The sequence below is a fragment of the Brassica napus genome, chromosome C5, assembly GCF_020379485.1.
Source record: "Brassica napus cultivar Da-Ae chromosome C5, Da-Ae, whole genome shotgun sequence".
Lineage (NCBI taxonomy): Eukaryota > Viridiplantae > Streptophyta > Magnoliopsida > Brassicales > Brassicaceae > Brassica > Brassica napus.
Genome location: NC_063448.1, coordinates 56,202,553 through 56,223,935, shown reverse-complemented (window position 1 = coordinate 56,223,935; position 21,383 = coordinate 56,202,553). Strand labels below are relative to the sequence as shown.

At 36.4% G+C, this 21,383-nt stretch overlaps 4 protein-coding genes across 4 annotated transcripts; 1 reads left to right on the top strand and 3 right to left on the bottom strand.

Moving 5' to 3' along the window:
- Positions 1 to 13,115: 13,115 nt before the first annotated feature.
- LOC125575595 (60S ribosomal protein L39-2) lies at positions 13,116 to 13,673 on the bottom strand. Its single transcript, XM_048758331.1, has 3 exons — positions 13,578 to 13,673; positions 13,390 to 13,493; positions 13,116 to 13,301 (listed from the first exon to the last, which is right to left on the bottom strand). Exons 1-3 carry the CDS (start codon positions 13,578 to 13,580, stop codon positions 13,253 to 13,255), a joined length of 156 nt encoding a protein of 51 aa, XP_048614288.1. The 5' UTR covers positions 13,581 to 13,673; the 3' UTR covers positions 13,116 to 13,252.
- Positions 13,674 to 13,840: 167 nt separating this feature from the next.
- On the top strand, positions 13,841 to 16,317 carry LOC106382873 (eukaryotic translation initiation factor 3 subunit M). Its single transcript, XM_013822954.3, has 10 exons — positions 13,841 to 14,050; positions 14,247 to 14,376; positions 14,464 to 14,602; positions 14,692 to 14,904; positions 15,006 to 15,144; positions 15,232 to 15,382; positions 15,473 to 15,582; positions 15,656 to 15,753; positions 15,840 to 15,909; positions 15,991 to 16,317. Exons 1-10 carry the CDS (start codon positions 13,958 to 13,960, stop codon positions 16,096 to 16,098), a joined length of 1,251 nt encoding a protein of 416 aa, XP_013678408.2. The 5' UTR covers positions 13,841 to 13,957; the 3' UTR covers positions 16,099 to 16,317.
- On the bottom strand, positions 16,307 to 18,763 carry LOC125587582 (COBRA-like protein 1). The gene is made up of 6 exons (XM_048758329.1): positions 18,381 to 18,763; positions 17,966 to 18,045; positions 17,436 to 17,892; positions 17,199 to 17,355; positions 16,832 to 17,115; positions 16,307 to 16,750 (listed from the first exon to the last, which is right to left on the bottom strand). Exons 1-6 carry the CDS (start codon positions 18,472 to 18,474, stop codon positions 16,449 to 16,451), a joined length of 1,374 nt encoding a protein of 457 aa, XP_048614286.1. The 5' UTR covers positions 18,475 to 18,763; the 3' UTR covers positions 16,307 to 16,448.
- Positions 18,764 to 19,000: 237 nt separating this feature from the next.
- Positions 19,001 to 20,551, bottom strand: LOC106379050 (uncharacterized protein C9orf85 homolog). Its single transcript, XM_048758330.1, has 7 exons — positions 20,346 to 20,551; positions 20,125 to 20,246; positions 19,992 to 20,044; positions 19,823 to 19,886; positions 19,680 to 19,722; positions 19,529 to 19,576; positions 19,001 to 19,414 (listed from the first exon to the last, which is right to left on the bottom strand). Exons 1-7 carry the CDS (start codon positions 20,424 to 20,426, stop codon positions 19,163 to 19,165), a joined length of 663 nt encoding a protein of 220 aa, XP_048614287.1. The 5' UTR covers positions 20,427 to 20,551; the 3' UTR covers positions 19,001 to 19,162.
- Positions 20,552 to 21,383: the final 832 nt, after the last annotated feature.

Genomic DNA, 21,383 nt, shown 5'->3' with positions numbered 1-21,383 from the left:
CTGAAAAATTCTGCTTGGCAAATAATTAGGAATCTGGTTCACCTCTTTACGACGAAAGTTATGCACATGAGAGCACAAGACTAACTTATTATACCAATTACCAAAGTTAAATGCTTTTTGAAATTCGAAAAAAAAATCTGGTTATATTTTGGATGTATTATGAGAAACGTTCTTATTCTTATTGATTTAATTTATCTTAATTTGTTGGTGTAAAATAGTAAATTGATGAATAATTTACTGCTAATAATAATAATCCAATATTATAAAAAATCATATTTTTAAAAGCTATCTCAGCAGTCATTTGAGTTTCTTTAATCGAATAGCAGTTGATAATTCACTATTATGTTATGTATAGTTAAAAGCATAATTAAGAAACAATTGGTTATAACAAAAAAATTGATAGACGGGGGTATATTAACTTATAAATTTTGATCTCCCAGTGCTATTTGGTTATGTTTCATAATAATAATAATATTTGAAATATATAAATGAAAATAATTTTTATGGATGAGTTATAATTATAGCTAAGTTTTCCTTACACATCCATGTGGACAAAATAATGGAGTTTGGTCTTTAGAAGTCTTGGTGGCCCTTAACATGAGCATGTGGAGTTTGTCAGAAACACACATAATTTAAGAAAATAAATAATTAATATATTTATCTAAAAGAATAATAGATATTATTATTAGTATTTTAATGGAAACATAAAATCAAAATAGATTATTATGAGAAAGTGGATTGCTGAACTGGAAGAAAATTTGCACGGACTAAGAGCATGTTTATTACTAAAATCTTTTAAAGATCTCTTAAGTGAACCATAACAAAAAGAAAATTAAGTGGGCCAGAAAGAAGAGAAACAGAAAAAAAGAAAAATAAAAATAAAAGATGAAAAGCAACGGAAGCAACGACCCTTTTAATTAAAATACACATTTTTCTTTTTTTCTTTTTTTCTTTTCTTTTAATTATAAAATACCCTAAACAACCCACTTAAACTACTGCAATAAACATGCTAAGATTGATGGGTTACAAGAAATTGTTCAGAAAAAAAAATTGTTCAGACACTAAGAATATTATATGGAATACTGGTTTTTTTAGTATGCAGATATTTCAATTGTTGGTGATGATTTAAGTTTTGTGGACATGCGACAAGGACAAGTATTGCCAGAAGATTATTTCTTTCTTTTTAAAGATCGGGAGGATTATGAACTTTCGATGTAATTTTTTAAAATAAAAACAGCTTCTGAAAATTCTAATTCATTGTTATCTGGTTATAAAAAATGGTCGGTTGCATAGGTATTAATTTGATTGCTTAAAGATGATGTAATAACTTTTATTGCACGTGAGTTATTATATTTAAATCTAAGGAATCTGGCATGTAAAATAAGTAGAGGATTATTATATAATAAATGTTAGAAATATGAGAGAAGTGTTGTTGTGAAAGTTGTGTCTTTCTCATTAGCTCTCACTATCAATATATAGTGGAGGTTCCAAGGGTTTACAACAAAGGAGAGTATCTACACATTTATTACATATTGACCACAAATATCTAGACTTGGTCAAAGCTCATAAATGCTCCGGTTGAATGAGTCTTCATCTTGACTAGTCTTGGACGGATGAGACGAACCGGAGACGGGTGTAGACGGACCGGATAGTCTGGTCGGATGTAAACCTCCTTGATGGTTAATGACAATCCACATATCCATATCATGGATTTATAACACTCCCCCTTGGATGCCATAACCATATCGGGCTTGTAATGTGCTAACGTTGCCTCATTAAAACCTCTCCCGGAAAACCCAAAACCCAATGTGGTAAAAAGGGAAACCAAGGACAGGAAAAAGAGTACAACACACATTACTCCCCCTGATTTGGACATCACTGAAGGTCCTTGAGTCTTCGCATGCCAATCTGCTGCGTGAGCTTCCTGAATGTGCTGGTGGGAAGTGACTTGGTGAAGAGGTCGGCTGAGTTCTCACTTGACCGGATTTGAGTGACGCTGACCTCCTTGGCTTTCTGCAACTCATGTGTGAAGAAGAACTTGGGTAGTATATGTTTGGTTCGGTCACCTTTGATATACCCATCTTTGAGTTGAGCAATGCAGGCTGCATTATCCTCATATATGATGGTCGGACCATTGTCCTCGACCATTCCACTATCTGATCGGATGTGTTGAGTCATAGACCTCAACCATACACACTCACGACTTGCCTCATGCATGGCTAAGATTTCTGAGTGATTTGATGATGTGGCTGCTATAGTTTGTTTCATGGAACGCCATGATATTGCAGTACCACCATGAGTGAACACATATCCGGTTTGGGACCGAGCATGGTGTGGATCAGATAAGTAGCCTGCATCAGCAAAGCCTACTAAACCATCTTTGGTTTCATTGGTATAAAATAGACCCAAATCCTTAGTTCCTTGAAGGTAACGTAGGATATGTTTAATTCCATTCCAGTGCCTTTGGGTCGGACATGAACTAAAACGGGCTAGGAGACTCACGGCAAAACATATATCTGGTCTAGTGTGGCTAGCCAAATACAGTAACGCTCCTATGGCACTGAGGTAAGGCACTTCTGGACCCAGGACATTCTCATTCTCGTCCTTAGGACGAAATGGGTCAGTGTCCACTCCAAGGGACCTCACGACCATTGGGCTGGTCAATGGGTGAGCCTGGTCCATGTTAAATCTCTTGAGTACCTTTTCTGTATATGCCTTTTGATGCACAAGGATTCCTCCTTTTATGTACTCAAGTTGTAACCCCAAACAGACTTTAGTTTTACCTAGGTCTTTCATTTCAAACTCTTTCTTGAGATATTCAACTGTTTGGGCGATTTCCCCAGGGGTTCCAATGATGTTCAAATCATCAACATACACTGCTATGATAACAAATCCTTTGTTTGCAAACTTCTTTATAAAGATACATGGACTGATAGGGTCGTTCTTATAGCCAACTTTGGCAAGGTATTCGCTTAAGCGATTATACCACATTCGACCACTTTGCTTAAGTCCATATAAGGATTTGTTCAGCCTTATGCAGTGTTCTTCTCGAGAACCTTTATTAGCTTTGAGCTCAACACCCTCTGGTAATCTCATATATATTTCGTTATCCAGTGGACCATAAAGGTATGCGGTTACAACATCCATTAACCGCATATCCAAATTTTCTTTGATGGCCAGACTTATTAAAAATCGAAATGTAGTTGCATCCACCACAGGGGAGTATGTCTCCTCATAATCGATGCCTGGTATTTGTGAGAATCCTTGTGCAACAAGCCGTGCTTTGTATCTTACAATTTCACCATGTTCATTTCTCTTCCTCACAAATACCCACTTATATCCCACTGGTTTAACATTATAAGGTGTCCGGATAATCGATCCAAAGACATTCCTTTTCTTAAATGATTCTAACTCCACGTTTATGGCTTCTTTCCATTTGAGCCAATCTGATCTTTGAGTGCACTCTAGTATAGACGTGGGTTCATGATCCTCATCTAAGTCCATAACATCAAGGGCTACTTGGTATGCAAATATATCATTGATGTCGACATCTTTCCGGTTCCATCTTGTCCCAGACATTAAATAATTAATTGAGATCTCATCATTAGCACCTTCAGTACCATGAGGCTCGGCGTCCCGAGTCTCATTGGTTGGTACCTTAGGCATGGCCATTTCGGCCTTGTCTGGACAATCTATGACCTCGGTTTCTTTTGCACCTTTCTTTAGTTTCCGAGGTCTTTTATCTTTGGAACCAATTGGTCTACCACGCTTAAGACGTGCTTTAGACTCTGTAGCCACTTGATTGTGTCCATCTTGGACATCAATACTTATTGGTGCATTACAAGCTGGTATATAGGACTTAGTCACTCTTTTCGGGTCAGCAAAGGAATCAGGCAATTGATTAGCTAGCTTTTGCATATGAATTATTTTCTGGACCTCTAAATCACATGATTGAGTCCGAGGATCTTGCCATGATAAGGATGTTTGATTCCATACAATTTCTTTTCCCAGCTTGTTATTTTCTCCCCCTAATGTTGGGTACTCTGATTCATCAAAATGACAATCAGCATATCTGGCCTTAAATAAATCTCCAGTAGTAGGCTCAAGATATTTAATAATGGTTGGAGAATCAAAACCAACATATATTCCCATCCTCCTTTGAGGTCCCATTTTTGTTCTCTGTGGTGGTGCAATAGGGACGTACACAGAACATCCAAATGTTTTGATATGGGATACGTCTGGCTCATGACCCGAGAGTAATTGGGATGGAGAATATTTATGTTCACTGGATGGCCTTATGCGTATTAATTCAGCAGCATGTAATACCGCATGTCCCCAAGCTGATACTGGTAGCTTCGACCTCATGAGTAATGGTCGAGCAATCAACTGGATTCTTTTAATGAAGGATTCGGCCAATCCATTCTGTGTATGTACATGTGCCACGGAGTGTTCCACACTTACCCCCATGGACATACAGTAATCATTAAAAGCTTGGGAACTGAATTCACTTGCATTGTCAAGACGTATAGTCTTTAGTGGAAAATCTGGAAAATGGGCTCGCAGTCTTATGATCTGTGCCAATAGTCTTGCCAATGCTAAGTTTCTAGATGATAATAGACAAACATGCGACCATCTGGTCGATGCGTCAATGAGGACCATAAAATATCGAAATGTCCCACAAGGTGGGTGTATTGGTCCACATATATCACCATGTATTCTTTCCAGAAAGTTTAATGTTTCCTTACTCACCTTTCCAGGTGATGGCCTTATTATTAATTTTCCTTGTGAGCATGGAATACATGTAATGCTCATAGGGATAGTTATCCTATCTTTCAAGGAATGGCCAGTTGAGCTCGAGATTATTTTGCGCATCATGGATCTGCCAGGATGGCCAAGCCTTTCATGCCATTGTTTAAAGGCTTCTCTGAACTCATTAGGAATTGAAGTGTTAGCCTCACTCGATTTTATATTGGCACAATAGAGGCCTATTGATATAGCAGGGATAGTCTCTAGGACTTTCTTATGGCCTTGGGCATTTTCATAAATCAAGAGGAATTCTTTCTTTCCCTCGCCCCTAGTTTCAACATGTAGATCATTCATGCGAATGTCTTTGAAACTTAACAGATTTCTCTTTGATTTAGGAGAATATAATGCATTAGAAATTTCTAAATGCGTGCCTTTAGGCATCACTAAGTGAGCCGGGCCATGGCCTTCAATAAGGCTGGCCGTGCCTGCTATAGTATTGATATTGGCACTCTTTAAAATGAGGTTAACAAAATATCTTTTGTCTTTTAATATAGTGTGACTTGATCCACTATCCACTACTAGCTGGTTCTTGTCTTCTTTCATTTCTGAAAAATAGACAAGAGTCAACACCTTAGATATTACATAAGGTTTAAAGTATGTTTTAATGGCTTTGTTTTATGTTCTTAATAATTTCGACTTTGTATAAGGCATATATATAAAGTAAAAACTTTATTTCATAAATAGAATTGCCAAAGTCATAGAACATAAAGCCAAATCAAGAATTCAAAATGCAAAGACAAAAGCAATATGATATCGAAATCTTCATATTCAGCCACTTGTAAGGAGGTCTGAAGTCTCAAAATCCTCATGACCATCTCTGCCATGGGCTTGATCATCCTCATGGTCCAGATCATTCTCATTATCATAATGGACCAAATTTGCCTCAGAGTTCTTGCCTTTTATGCTCTCCTGGTAGAGCTTAACAAGGTGTTGGGGAGTTTTGCATTTATTAGCCCAATGATTGGTCATCCCACAACGATAGCAAGCAGATTTGGTCGAGCTCGAGCCATGGGTTTTGAAGTCGGACTTATACCCACGGTTAGCTTGATGACCTCGGCTGTAGCCTCGGCCTCGGCTGCGACCAAGATGGTCTCGTGGTTGAAATCCACGGCCACGTGGTTGAAATCCACGGTTACGACCTTGCCATCTACCACGGCCTCTCATGCGACCATGGTATGACTCTCTTGGAGTCTCATCCTTTGGCTCTACGGCCGCATGTGCCTCAGGCAATGCTTTAGCACCAGGAGGCCTTAGCTCACTGTTCATCATGAGCAACTCATTGTTTTGCTCAGCTAGCAACAAACAAGAGATTAAGGCAGCATAAGTGGAGAAACCCTTCTCTCGGTACTGTTGCTGAAGCACAACATTGCTGGTGTGGAATGTGGAGAATGTTTTCTCCAACATATCAGCATCAGTAATAGTCTCACCACAAAGTTTCAACTTTGAGACTATTTTGAACAAAGCCGAGTTATACTCTTCCACAGACTTATAGTCTTGGATTCTCAGGTTTCTCCAATCATAAAGGGCTTTTGGCAATATCACAGTTTTCTGATGATTAAATCTGGTTTTCAACTCTGTCCAAAGTTCCAGAGGATTCTCAATTGTGAGATACTGGTCCTTGAGACCTTCAGCAAGGTGATGGCGAATGACAACAAGTGCCTTGTAATTATCCTTGTCTGATGGCTCAGTGCCTTCAGTGATAGTATCACCAAGGTTTCTGGACCTTAAGAGGATTTTGGTATCAAGCTCCCATTGGAGGTAATTATCTCCGGAGAGATTGAGGGAAGCATATTCAAGGTTGTTGATTTTCGACATCTGAATCAAATATCCATAAAGGAGTAAGGATTCATAATATAATTCAGGATTTGAATTTATATGCCAAGGAGATTGATGATTTATTATGCATTTTATTTTCAGAAAATATTTTATATGCATTAAGATAAAATTTTGTCAATCAATATGGATGGATTAAAATGCATCATGGACAAGACAAATAACTTTTATAATGTTCAAGATATTTGTAAACCAAAGTAGATTTTCAAAATCGGTTAAAACTTGGTTTATAATTTTGAATAAAGCAAATGTACTAAATTTTAAATGGAAACCGATTTTGTCTAACTATATGCAAACAGTGTGAATCATTTAGATGCAAACAACATGAACCACTTCAGACGCACTAGTATCATCATTGCTAAAGCTATGCGAACATGTATGTTTGGTTTCAATTATGTGATACCTATGTCCAGTTTTAACAATATGATAGTTGGATGCATGCAAAGGTCAGTTCATGGATGATTCAAGTTCGATCTAATGATTTACTAAATGATACTATCAGGTATGCAAATGATCAGTTCATAATTTAATCATAGAATCAGGTTCAAGGATGAAACTAGATCAAGTTTTATTTTAACTAGCAAACTTATGTGATCAAAATTCAGTATGATATAAAATCTGTTCATGGTTGGTTTAATTAACAATATGATCAAATGATTTCAACCAGATTTTATTCTACCTTATGACATATCAATTTTAAAACAAGACTATGGCTTATAAAACTTTAGAAATAATTTTCAGTCAAAGATATGCACTTAATAAATTCAAACAAGCATTTATAAAATCGATTATGCATTTATAAAAATCATAAAAGGTTTTTAAAACTTTGATAGTTACAAAGAAAATATTAATAGTCAAGGATATGCAATGAATGATTTTAATTTCGATTTTATTGATGGGTTGACTGATTTTAGGAGATCTGGCCGAAAATGGCACAGCAAGGGATTGATGGAATTTTGTTTTGGCCAGATTATACACTTATGTTTATCACATCTGGTAAAATGGCCAAACAAAAGGATTGAATCAAAAAGGTTTAAGCTTTCTCTAATAATTTTATGATTCATAAGTTTTTATAAACAAGATTCATGTAGATCTTTAGGTATTTTGATAAGTTTATAAGTTTTTAGAGAAACATAAAACCTTTAGAGAATTTTAAGTTTTATGGATTTAAGATACTTTTGGAATCAAGTTTCATATGGATCATATGGATCATAGAAACAAGATTAATATTTTTAAATCCATAGATTGTTTATAAGTTATGGATTCATATAGATCCTAGATTTCTTTCAGATATAATGGTGTTCTTTAGATTTCAAGGTTTTGATTTGTTTACCTTTTTCACCACAAGAATCTGAGAGGACCACCGTGAGAGAGAGAGAGAGAGTTGGCCGGAATTTGAGAGAGAGAGGAGTTTTCCGGCGGAGAGAGAGAGTTGGCCTGGTGGAGAGAAGGCTGAGCGCCGGTGGAGCAAAGGCTGAGCACCGGAGGAGCTGGCCGGAAAGGGGATCGCCGGCTGAGAGAGATTTCTCAGGTGGAGAGCACAATCGTGCTGATAACGTGTTAGAAATATGAGAGAAGTGTTGTTGTGAAAGTTGTGTCTTTCTCATTAGCTCTCACTATCAATATATAGTGGAGGTTCCAAGGGTTTACAACAAAGGAGAGTATCTACACATTTATTACATATTGACCACAAATATCTAGACTTGGTCAAAGCTCATAAATGCTCCGGTTGAATGAGTCTTCATCTTGACTAGTCTTGGACGGATGAAACGAACCGGAGACGGGTGTAGACGGACCGGATAGTCTGGTCGGATGTAAACCTCCTTGATGGTTAATGGCAATCCACGTATCTATATCATGGATTTATAACAATAAAGTCGTCGTCTTATACTTTTTTGTCTTCGTCGAATTAGGGTGTATGTCCCGAGTCTGTACTAATCATAAAAAGCTTGTGGACATATCACGTGCTTTGTTCCGCAATGTGCTGTGAAGAAGGTGGGGTTTATAAATATTATCTATATAATTTATCTTCTTACAAAAATGTTTTTCTTTAACTCGCATGAAACAAATTAATTGATTTGACCTTGGAAGTACCAAGGAATATACTATTACAATATCAAGCGCGTCATCTTTAATGTTTTCTTCTTATACTTTTCAATCTTTCCGTATAAATGTATTTCATTATTTAGTAACAATTTATGATTAACGACTGATTATAGCCTAACATAACACTTTTGAAGCTTCTTGTGAATGGTATTATCGTAACTACACTTCATGCAATTATCGTATGGTTGATTGTCGCTAAAAGTTGTTAACCTAGCGAAGATTAACTTTTCAATGTTTTAGGAACGAGAGAGCCACTATTTTTGGAAAATTTTGCTGTTACTAATTGCTATTTCTACGCCAGCCACAAACTATATATCAAATATCTACATTATATATATATATCATGCTGCATGCATGTCATGTACGTGTAATTATTATTATCAACAATCGATTATACGGCAAATGTGATGATTGAAGAATGATGCATGGATTTAATTGGTGTTTGTGTATATAAAAGTGGTTTATAATTGCATCTAAACAATTTACAGGGTGAACGAAAAAGTCGACAGTGTTGTGAGGATGTTGAAGTTGAATTCTCAATCAAATTGGTAGAATAAATTAGATTGTCGTATGTGTGTATATATATATATATATATATATGATTTATATGGAAATTGTTTTCTTAAAATGATTTTTTTTTAAGATAAGAGTCTGTTGTTAAATACTTTCGTGCAGCTGATGAGATTCGAACGTGAATTTTTTACAAAATGAACTATTTTGATCAGTCAAACATGGACATATATATTTTCCTAAATAAAGAAATTAAATGCACCAAACATTTTTTTTTTTTTGAAAACAATTAACTGCACCAAACATACTTCGCCCGATAAGATGGAATATCTATAATAAATGGAAAATAATAGACAAGTGAAAAAGGAGGAAGGGAACAAAAAGAAAAAAGATAAAAGGGGAACAAAGTCACATGAAGCAATTGGGCAAGTGAGACTTGGTGTTGGGGTTGATGGGGAACCATCTAAGCAAAATACATTTTCAACAATATTTTAGAAATAGCAATTTTGAAATCAATTAAAAAGACCAGTGTGTATTCTTTTACGTTAAGTTTCAATGTCTATTCATCCAGTTCAACTATTGGCACATGATCCCACTTATCATATCCACCATTCAACATTTGTTTAACTTCACCATTAATTTCTGTGGGGTTTCTCTCCTTGATTTTGGATGTCAACATTACATACACATCTTCGCATGGCTATATAATTCCTGCTTGGAAGTTATTGGAAAATGTTAATAAAAAATCTAACGAAGAACAATTCTACGTGAATTTAATAGTACTGGTTTTATTCTGACTATATATTTAAGCCATCATATTTGACTAGGTACTATAATTAATCATCTGGCTTATGGTCATCGATAATTAATATTATTACTTCCGTGATTTTGTATTAATTAGTGAAGCAAAAACTAGTATATTAATTGTAAGAAACGATGAAATATGTCTTTGAATCGATACATCTTTAAACGTCTAGATTGTTAATTAAGCAATGATTCCTTTCTTCATTCATGCTTATAGTTATCTATTACTATAATTCAGTGTCACATGAGACGTCGGATCTAATTTTAGGGAAATCCAAAAACAAAAAGTTATTTCTGTCATCGTTTATCGATCGGTTTTAAGTCGTTGGTTTTGATTATTGATTAACATTACAAAGTATGACATGTTGTATCGTAGTATTCTTTACCAAAAGAAGCATCTGCTAGCTCATAAGAACGTAAAGTTCTAACCGAACATGCGGTAGCTCTTGTTTAGCTACATGATTCCAAGTGTTATGTTTAGTGTTTAGGTGAAATAGATAGAAGTAATTTTAATGATTAAACTGTGATAACTCTTTTAGAATAATTTGTTTTATAGCTTCTTTCATATGCACATGGTCATTTCATTTGCACTTTTACCCATATCAAGTTAATTCATTTGTTGGATATGCTAGCTTTAAAATGTTTCTTGAGTTGTGGTAATCATATGGGCATTTACTTTCACAAATCTAAGACCCATAAAGTAACTAAAAGCTCACAAGTACATGTACCTTGGAGATTAATTTGTTAGATTCTTTGCAGAAAATACATTTTGTTTAACACATGGGCGGGAGAAATAGAACCATAATAATACCGTAAACCATAAAAAATAATAATGCAGAGTTACTTTACAAAATGGGCGTACAATTGCAAAAGATATAGTATGGAACCCATATAAGATAAGAATCATTATGCTTTGTCTGATGCAATCTTTTACTTTCTCGTTTCTTGTATCTTAATATTTAAAATGAGCTCATTTCCTGATGATCTAATATCTATAATGTTTGGTCCCTTGGATATGATCACTTGGTGCGTGCGACTCATGTTAAATTAATAGTTCACTGTTACAAAATAAAGACTATTTTATTGTTTCGTTCACTACACATTGAACATATATATTACATACTTCAGAACCAACAAGGAAACGATTTGCTACAGCTCTAAGAGTTATAGGAATCATAGTTTCCCTTATTAATAGAGTCATCCTGCCCATGAGATCATTTACTTTCAAATAATTTAAGGTCGGTCATATACAAGATTCTTGTACTCTTAAAAAGCAAGAATATTAGACCATGATTAATCCGGGGTTCTTAGAGTAAAATTCTTAGCGGAAGTTAAGAAACGGTTTCTTGACTTTTAATTAAAAAACTAAAAACCAATTCTTAAAGTCTTTATTTAAGAACTGGTTTTTAGTTTTTTTAGTTAAAAATTAAGAAACAATTTTTTAACTTCCGCTAAGAATCATATCCTAAGAACCCCGGGTTAATCATGCTCTAATGGGCGTCCGATGAAAAGTAAAAGAAAGATATTCAAAGGCAGAGTACGATTTGATTTTCACATGTCGTCATTGCCATCTTTCAGCATCACTTAAAAATCTTTAAAGAAGTCAACTAGGGAATCTCATCCGTAGGTTAAAGATCATGATGGGATGTTCGTACATATTCTATCATGATGATCACCCTCGAAGTCATGGGTTCACATAATGGATTAGGTTCTTTTCTGTCACAATTTCCAAAGCAATTGTAACTCTGCTGTAATATTTTATTGTTTCTATTTATTCTAACAAACTAGTGCATATCAAACCCTACTGCTAGAAACTAGTGCATATCAAATCCTAACAGTTGTTCGGGTTGTTTAATGTTTGTTCTCGTTCAAGCTAAAAAACGGCCAAGTGTGTTTCTAATTAGGGTTATCTAAATTTGAATAAGTACTTTTTGATAACTTTGTCTCATGCGGAGCAAAACCTTTTTTAGTCAAGTTTAATTCCTTTAGAGTATATTTAAAGGGAAGTGCCGATCTGGAGTGTTTTGTGTAGACGCTCATAAAACCTCAACCCTTGAGTAGCTGTCCAGGTACTAAATTTCGTATCAAATGAGTACGAAGACCTATGATTAGCTTTTTAGAAAATTTCTAAACGAACAATTTCAACAAAATCTCAATTTCTTATTTTACTAGGTTCAACTCTATGTATTCTTCTATCCGTAGAGTACATTGGATGTAGGCTATAACAAAATTTCTGTCATTCATATTAACAGAGTAGGAAGAATGTTTTTATGTGGTTTAGGAAAAGCTTGAAAGACTTTAATCCGCGAGATCATTATAATTCCAAAGATATGATACTTTTTAACCCAAAGAATAGGAAAAGTTTAATAGACTTTAATCAAAACTTTGAATATATTTTTGTATAGGTATTACCTATAGAAAAAAATGTAAAAATTTGAGTGAGTTATTGGATATTAAATTAATTGGGGGACAGCCACTTTCTAGACTCCTAATAAGTGAGTTTTGATCAAATGAAAACATAGTCCATATTACCAAACTTTCAAAGTCTGAGATAAACAGAAAGCCCATAAGTAATTCAAGAAGAAAAGCCCATAAGTAATTCAAGAAGAAAAGCCCATTATGGATAGCTTTCTTTTTCCAGTTTATTCTCTCGGTGAATAATCCACTCTCACATCTGGTTCTTGACTTCTTGTCTTCCTTGATTTGCGACCAATCGTAAAAGAAGAGAGAAGAGAGATTCTACGAACTACAAAGAGGTAAAGACCAATCCTTTTGACGTGCCTTCTTACCTACGTTTCTGTAATTACTCCGTTATAGAGAAGATTTTCTAAAACATATTTTGAGATTCAAAAGAACTGAATTTTTTTTAATTTCAAAGCTGATAAAACCACCAAAAAAATGTGTTGGATGATAATGGGAACAAGAGAGGCCATCAAATGTGCGGCTAAATCATACTGCGATGGAGTGTAATGTTTGAGATTTATCTGTGAGCATTTTCATAATCCGCTTATGTATTCATCATAAACTAGAAGCAGAGTCAAATCAATAACAAAACGTAATAGAAAGGGTGTAACTTTAGATACTCATAATATATTATTCATGCAGAAGATAAAAACTAAAACTTAAACCACAATTCCGAAAGTAAAATAGCAAAACTCGAACGAATAAGATCATGGCAGCGAGCTCGGATGATCTAGAACCCGAGCTTGGTACGGCGCCAATGCCTACGCTTAGCGTTGTACCTGCGTGAAGAAGAAACAATGGGCTTTTAGTATCAAAGACTCCAACTTTTTTTTTTCTCAAAGGCAAACAAAAACAAAGATGAAGAACCTGATCTTGTTATCGGTACGGAGACGGATCCAGCCAGGGATAGGCCTGTTTTGCCTCATCTTCTTCCCCAGCTTCTTCTTGATTATGAACGTCTTGTGCGACGGCTACAACAGTTTATCGTGATATTAGTCAGGCGAAGACAAAGATAAGAAATATGGAGGAGAAAAGAGTGAACGAGTTATAAGTACCATCTTAAGCTCTCGAACGGTGAACTTGAGCCTTGAGGTGGCAACGGTGATGATCCGGCGGAACACGGCAGCTCTAAAACCCTAATTCCAAATGATAATAATTTGAGGAAGCGAATGGTTTTTATACGCGGTGTAAAGAAAGTAAAGCTCAATCTCGACCGTTTGATTTTTACTTACTGGTTAACTAGCCGTCCGATGCTTAAACCGTTAATTAAGTGAACCCCATCCCGGTTCGGTTTAACTAAACCGGGAAAGATAAAAATGTGGATTAGGGTTTATTTCTTCTCTCTCTGCTCGGCTGCTCAAAGAAGATTATAGTTTCGGTTTTTTTTTGCTCATCAGCGCCGCCGAGAGAAGAGAGCTTAGAGAGCTAAGAAGCTATGACGACGATTGTTCCCACCTCCGAAGAAGATCCATTTCTCTCCGTCGTCCAATTTACTTCCCAGCTAGCCTGGGCTGATGCTGGTCCCGAGGTACAATCTCTAATCTTTTTCGTCTCGATGATCTGATTGGTGAAGCATGAATGGTAGAATCAGTTTGATTTAACTTTGCATTGATGCAATTTGAATAGTTTGTGTAATTTTTCATGATTCTGATGCATAACAAATTCAATTAGTCTAATTTTCTAAGATGTAGTTTGAAATTTTGAAACTTGTGTTGTTTGATTAGGCTGCAGAGCCAGAGATTAGCAGGCTATGTAGAGAGGCTGAGGAATCGATAGTAGCAGGAAAGTGGTTGGAGTTGGCTTCGTTAATGGTTACTTCAGCTGAATTGGTTTCTTCCAAGATGTCTGAGAAAGGTTTGTTTCTCTATTATATTACACAATCCACATCCTTTTTTTTTTGCATTATCAGTAGGTTGATGTTGTTTGTATGTTTTGATTCAGATCTTGAGTGTACCTACACCATCATTTGCAGCCTTGTTAAGAATGCGAATAGCCCTGAAGATGTTCTCGAAACGGTGAAAGCTATCTCTTCTAAGGTTGTTCAACAGCCGAATGACAAGGCTTCACTTCGTTTGAAGATGTATGAAGATTATCTCCAGCTTATATGTTTAATGTTGTGCTTATAAGTTACATGTGTCTTATTTTGGCTACTTTGTCTTTGTTTATTAGCCTCTTCAATCTCTATAACCTCCTGGATCACCCGTATGCTCGTTTCCAAGTGTACATGAAATCTCTCACACTGGCTGTTGAAGGGAAGGTTACTGAGTACGTTGTTCCTTCTTTTAAGAAGATCGATAACTTCTTGAAAGAGTGGAACGTTGACACTAAAGATCAGAGGGAACTCTTCCTTGCCATTGCTAATGTTCTGAGAGAGAACAAAAGGTACTGCAACTTATAACCTGCTCATCAGTCATTCTCTCCCTAGTTTCCTTTTAGTTATAACAACAGTATAAATTCATGATTTTATCTTATCAATATTCCAGCTTGGTAAAAGAATCCCTTAACTTCCTGACGAAGTATCTAGCGACTTTCTCCAATGATGATGCTCAAGTCCTGGGTGAAGCTAAGGAGGAGGCTGTGCGTGCAGTTATTGAATTTGTCAAGGCTTCCAGCATCTTCCAGGTATCATAATTCGTAAAAAGCTTGATGATGTGTAAGATCTATCTTTCTTGTTTTGACATAGCTCTTATAATAATTCTGTGATTGCAGTGTGATTTATTGGACTTGCCGGCCGTAGCACAACTAGAGAAGGATGCTAAGTATGCACCTGTTTACCAGCTGCTAAAGATCTTTCTTACTCAGAGGCTGAATGCTTACAGTGAATTCAAAGCTGCAAATTCAGAATGTCTGCAAAGCTATGGTACTATATTGTATATCCGTTTATGTTTTTTTCCTTCTAAATATTATCTCCGGAGGACCCCTTTCATTTGTGTATCTGCCTGTTTCTTAGGACTTGTCGATGAAGATTGTGTAACGAAGATGAGATTGTTGTCACTAGTGGACTTAGCGTCACATGAATCTGGCAAAATACCTTACACCTCAATTAAAGACACTCTACAGGTAATAACTCAGATAAACATGAAAATTGTAATATCTTCGTTAGGTGCTTACTTTTCCGTGTGTGTGTTTTCAGGTAAAGGAAGAAGAGGTTGAACTATGGATCGTGAAGGCAATAACTGCGAAGCTGATCGATTGTAAGATGGATCAGATGAACCAAGTTGTCATTGTCAGGCAAGTCCTTTCGATTGAAACTTTATACTTATAGATATGTATACGTATGCAAGTTGATAATTTGATGTATGATTTATATCTTTCAGCCGCTGTTCCGAGCGTGAATTCGGGTCAAAGCAATGGCAATCACTTCGAACTAAGCTCGCTACTTGGAGGGTAATTTCAAAACTTCACTTCATTTTTCATACAAAACATCCCCTGTATCTGATTTTTGTTGTTCTTTTCGTGTTGTTTTAGGATAACATTGGAAACGTCATAAGTACAATTGAGTCGAACAAGGTAACCGAGGAAGGCTCTCAGACATCATCATCTGCTGCACCACTTCAAGGCCTGAGTGTTCGTTGAAAAGCTATCAATATTAAACCCTTTTTCATTGCCAGAAGCTCTCAAACCCGACGTTGTAGTTTTAAAAGCTTTTGTTCCTCTCTTGGCATTTGGTTGCAGAGATTTTTTTTTTAGTCTTTGAATATTGTTTTTGTCCCTGAAACAATGTGGAGGAGACTTTTGCTATACTTTATCTATCGCTTAATAACTCATCAATCAAGACTGAGAATACTTTTTCAACTGGATCTTGTGTGAACATGCAATGAAAGACAATAGTTGATTAAAATGTTTAAGACGAGATGCTAAGCTAATGATACTCGCTGATGAGTTTTCCTCAGATCAGTGCAATAAAGTCTACACTAAAATGATTCTTACAACATGCCATGTGAGAAGGCAGTCAGTAACAAGGAGATCGATCCTAGTATTGCTGCAAACCAAGAACTTATAGGCTTGTGTGAGGCGGTATTGGGGAGCCAAGGGTAAGAATCAGGAGGTGGCATCACACAGTTATCTCCATTGAAATAGATTCTTCTAGGGAACGCCCAACCTTTCTCAAGTGTGAAAGCTGATGCTTCTTTCTGGAAAAGTAACTCGGATTGTACATTCCCATAAGGTCCAGCTTGCATCAACAGATCATTGTAGAACTTTACTCCCCAGAGTATCCCTGTATCATCTACACAAACCAATAAACAAAAATCAGGACTGTTAACTTTCTAAGGAAACAAGAACTCTGCAGGTTCTAGATGGTACTTACTTATGGAAGCATAAGGAATCAAGGGCTTGTAGTTGAAGCTGAAAGTCTGAGTGAGGTTATCGAAATTCGGATGCTGCACCACCAGGTTCCACTGAGAATAGTTCATGTTGTAGTTGAAATTTGTGATGGTGACTTTAACTCTCCAGTAGGCTTTGTAGTTAACCTTGACATGCCAGTGGATTCTTACTGGACACATATGGTTTGTACATTGGACCAGAGGCGGTACGTACAAGCTCTTCCCTGTATTTGGAACAACAACAGATGCTATCCTTGGACCTTTTGAGCTGTGGTTGAATCAAAGAAGTATACACCAAAAGATTAAAATAAAAAGTTTAACAGGCTTTTGTGAGCTATGAGAAGAACTTACTCTACACAGTTCCCTGGCTGAGAAGTGTTTCGGCATCCACAAGAGCATGTAGGACAAGGAACTATTGTGCTGTTATAGAAGGATGAAAGAGAGACACAGCAAGTAGGTGTCCTCTGAGCTAAGAACTGTGAGTAAGTGCAAGTTACATTCCAAGTCACTGTCACAAAACAAGAAGAAAAAACACAAACTCAGTTTCAATTTGACTTTTGTTACATTTCAAGAACAGTATTAACTTACTCATTGCTTGTGTGACTCTACGCTTGTCAGTACCAACGAATCTACTAGGTTTCACAATCTTCCCAGGGCCACAAGTGTAGCCAGGTCCAGGAGCCTTTAGAGTGAAGTTCTTCGGCACCCTGACCGTCTTATTAGTGGTTCCAGCTTGTCCAACAGTGAGCTGGAAAGAGGAAACGGCAGTTGCTGGATCTTGAGCCCACGAGTTTATCACACCGCCTCTACAACAGTTAGCAACTTGTTGATTGTAAGGCATTCCGGGCAAGAGATCAACAACGGAAGGTGTTTTCTTGCAGCAATGAGGAATGGTTCCTTTGAATTTTGAGCAGTCCCCTTGCTCTGTTGTCTGTCCTCCATTCATTCCCCATATGACCTCTCTCTTTGCCCATGACCATCCAAGGGTCCAGCCTGGTGCTTGGATGTGTCGATATTGCTGGAAGTTATACAGCGTTACAGTCGCCTGCACCGTGGAACAAATAACACAATCAAGATTCAAGATATGTTGATGATAATGTGTGTGTGTTTATACATACCACATAGCCATCTCCGGTCCAGGTTATGATGTCCCATTTGATGGTGATGTTCCCACTTGGGTCCAAAGGATCATAAGCATCTGAAAAACCCCCAAAAGCAACATCATGACCAAGCAATAATTGACGCTTTTTTTTGTTTTTATGCTTTAAAGTTTATCTTTCTAATTTCCATAACAGAGCATTAGAGATGAAATGTCATTAAGAAAAACTATTCAATAGCTCTCTTTCTATATGCATCTAAAAGCTTATACAACTCAAACAAACACAAGCTTCCTGCAATGTCAATTAAAAAAGACCCCCAGAACGAAAGTTGCACTTAGACTCAGAGATGAAAGAAAACGCTAGAAAGTAAACTCTAAACTGAATAGTAAAACAGCGAAAAAGTTGGATAAAGATGGAATCTTTAACGGCTTACCTGCAGGAGTGTAACCAGAGAAAGAAACTAGAAAGACTATAGAAACTCCGAGCTTGAAGACGATTGAAGAAGAAGAAGAACACAAGAACCCCATTTTTTTTTTCTTAAGAGAAAGAGAGAGAGAGAGAGAAACTCTTCGCCTTCTTTAGCCTTAACTTCTGACAAGTGACAAGTGACAACACAGGGACGAAGAATCTCGGTGTAATATAGACTTTTAAGGCAAAAAGAAAAGCTTAGGAGATAAGTCAAATTGATTAGCAACCATGAAAAAAGATTATACTACTAGATTTTAATTAGAAACAAGTAATGACCAATTAACTTCGAAGTCTTTGTAATTAATCTTTGAAATTATAAAGGCTCATAAGTGTTGTTCATTGAGAATGGAGAAGTCCAGCTTTTCGCAGAGATTAATGAAAAGCCAAAAAGAAAGTTGCTTTAGTGGGAGATGTGATATGCCAAGTGTAATAATGTGCCTTAATGCACACGTATTTATGCCACTTAGCCTGCAATTCTTTTCTAATTTCAAACATTCTGATTCACATTTATTATTGTTCAGTGAATCCAAAGACTTTTGAGAATCTCCAGACAGTGTCATACACGTTGCTGTTAAACTGGGCCGATAAGGAAAAACACAAGGCCCGTTTCAAGTTCAGCCCAATACATTATAGCCATGGAATGCAGGTAACAAAGTAAAAGTTTATCAAAACATTAAAAGGATAACCAGTTTTGCAAAATCTCACAAGCCTCTATCAAAATTGACAGAAGTACAACCAAAGTTACATTCACTTCTGCACTTCTTCATGCTCATCATCATCACCACTGTGATCCTCGTCCAATTCAGGTTCACTAGCAACATCATCTTCATCTTCATCTTCATCGTCAACAACATGGCCATGACCAATAATCCCGCTAACTCTTCCAGACTTGTTTGCATATTCTTCAAGAGATGTTGATGGAAACACATCACCAACCTTGCTGCTATCGCTCCTCGTTGCTTCTTCATCTGATTTCTTCGGGTTGCTATCTTTGTTCATCTGTGTCACGCCAAAAACACACACAACTTTAAGGCCTCACGCACACTCTACAAAGTAAAATAAACACATCATACATGTTTGGAAACACAGATAGTTAAAACTACAGAAGCTTACAGCACGCAAAAGCGTCCTTCGATCTCTTTCCCTAGCATTCTTGATAGTCTGCAACACATTAACCAAGTTTTAATTTCGAAACCCCCTAAAGCTTCTTTTAAGCTCCAATAAGAAGGAAATGAGCGTTGTGCTAAATACTATATAGACAAACCTCATCGAGCAGCTTCTGTTCAGCTTCTACTTCATATATATCCCTGAGAAACAAACAAACAATTACCTTGAAGCTCACGATATAAATAAAGGCAGCATCTAGCAGAAGCAAAAGAAAGACTTTATTCAGTAAATCAAAATTACCTTCCCATGATTTGCTCAGAAGAAGAGTAACACTTGGCACACACTTTCTGCTCCTTGGCACAACCTGTTATCAGAATTTCACTAAAACACATCAAAACCGAGATACCTAACTAATGTCATGGGAAGGTAATATGCTTGTGAGAGAGAGAGAGAGAAACAGAAGACTAACCAGTGCATAACTTGTGATATGCTTGACGAACATTACGCTTTAAACACTTCTGACTGCACCAAAGGAATAAAAATTGAATCTTTCAAATTTTATCGACAGAGAAACAATCAAATACAGTGAAACGAGATCATACCATTTGGCGGGTTCGGTTAGCTTTTTGTATTTGCCGTATTTGCGCTTCCAAGCGATCTGCTCCCGACAGCGATGGCAAACTCCCGTTATCTCCGACAGCGGTCTGAATCTCCCGCCCACTTCCTAAAAAAAAAATCATAAATTTCCGACAATAAGATCAATTGTTTTACCTTAAAAGTATTCAATGGATTTCGTTAGAACGAGCAGAGAAAAATTGTTTACGGTTTCGTTGATCTTCACGCCGGCGTTGGGTACCCACGCGAATTTGTTCTGATGCTTCGGTGGTCCTTGCCGTGAGCCCATCTCTTACTTCTTCTTCTCTGTCAAAATCAGAGCTCGGAAGCGCGCGAGTAAACGAATGAACAGAGTAAATGATTCAATCAGTAAGACGGCGAGCCAAGGGAAGAAGAAGAAACAATTAGGGTTTTTTGTCTTAAGTCCATTGGGCCCTTTTGAATGCCGATTATGGCATGACTTTCATGATGGGCTGCTAATCTATTAATTTAAAGCCCATGTATATCAGTAACATATTTGTTTTATTTTCTCTCTATTCGGTTTATGCATGTGTTTTCTATAAACTTCCCAAAACTATTTAAAGTTTTAGTTTGTTTGGTTTTGGCCTTAACACTTTTCCGATATGTAAAAGGAAGACTGATATGCTTGGTTATATGGATTTGTCTAGATGACTTCTTTCCTTTTGTTTCTTCCAGTTTGGATGTTTCAACATTTTATATTTGTGTAATCATCACATGTTCATGCTCATGTAATGTTTATGGATAAGAAAAAAAAGAAGAACTTTTGCACCCAAAAAAGAAGAAGAAGAACTCTTACGTTTTTTTCACGATGCACGACGTTACTCCATTCATTTAATGTTTATTGATATGCAATTTCACTTCATTTTTTCTTTCAAAATAGAGTAAAACTGAAAATAGAATAAGGATTGGTCCAATCCAACTCCAAATCTTATTTCATAATAGAGTTTGCTCCATAAATGAAGTAATTTATTTTTTGTTTGTTCATCACTCAGTAATGCAGTAGGATTAGAGTATTTTTACTCTATTTTTACTCTTAATCCATTTTGGAAGAAAAAATGGAGTATTACATTGGAGATGCTCTAAGCAAAAGATCAATGATGGTTGTTGAAAATACTAATGTTGTCCGTTAAAAGCTATGGAATTTTATAACATCCAACGTATAATATACCGAATTAGTGACTAGTGAGCAGTTATTATCCGTGTGTATTTTATTATGGTCGTACTT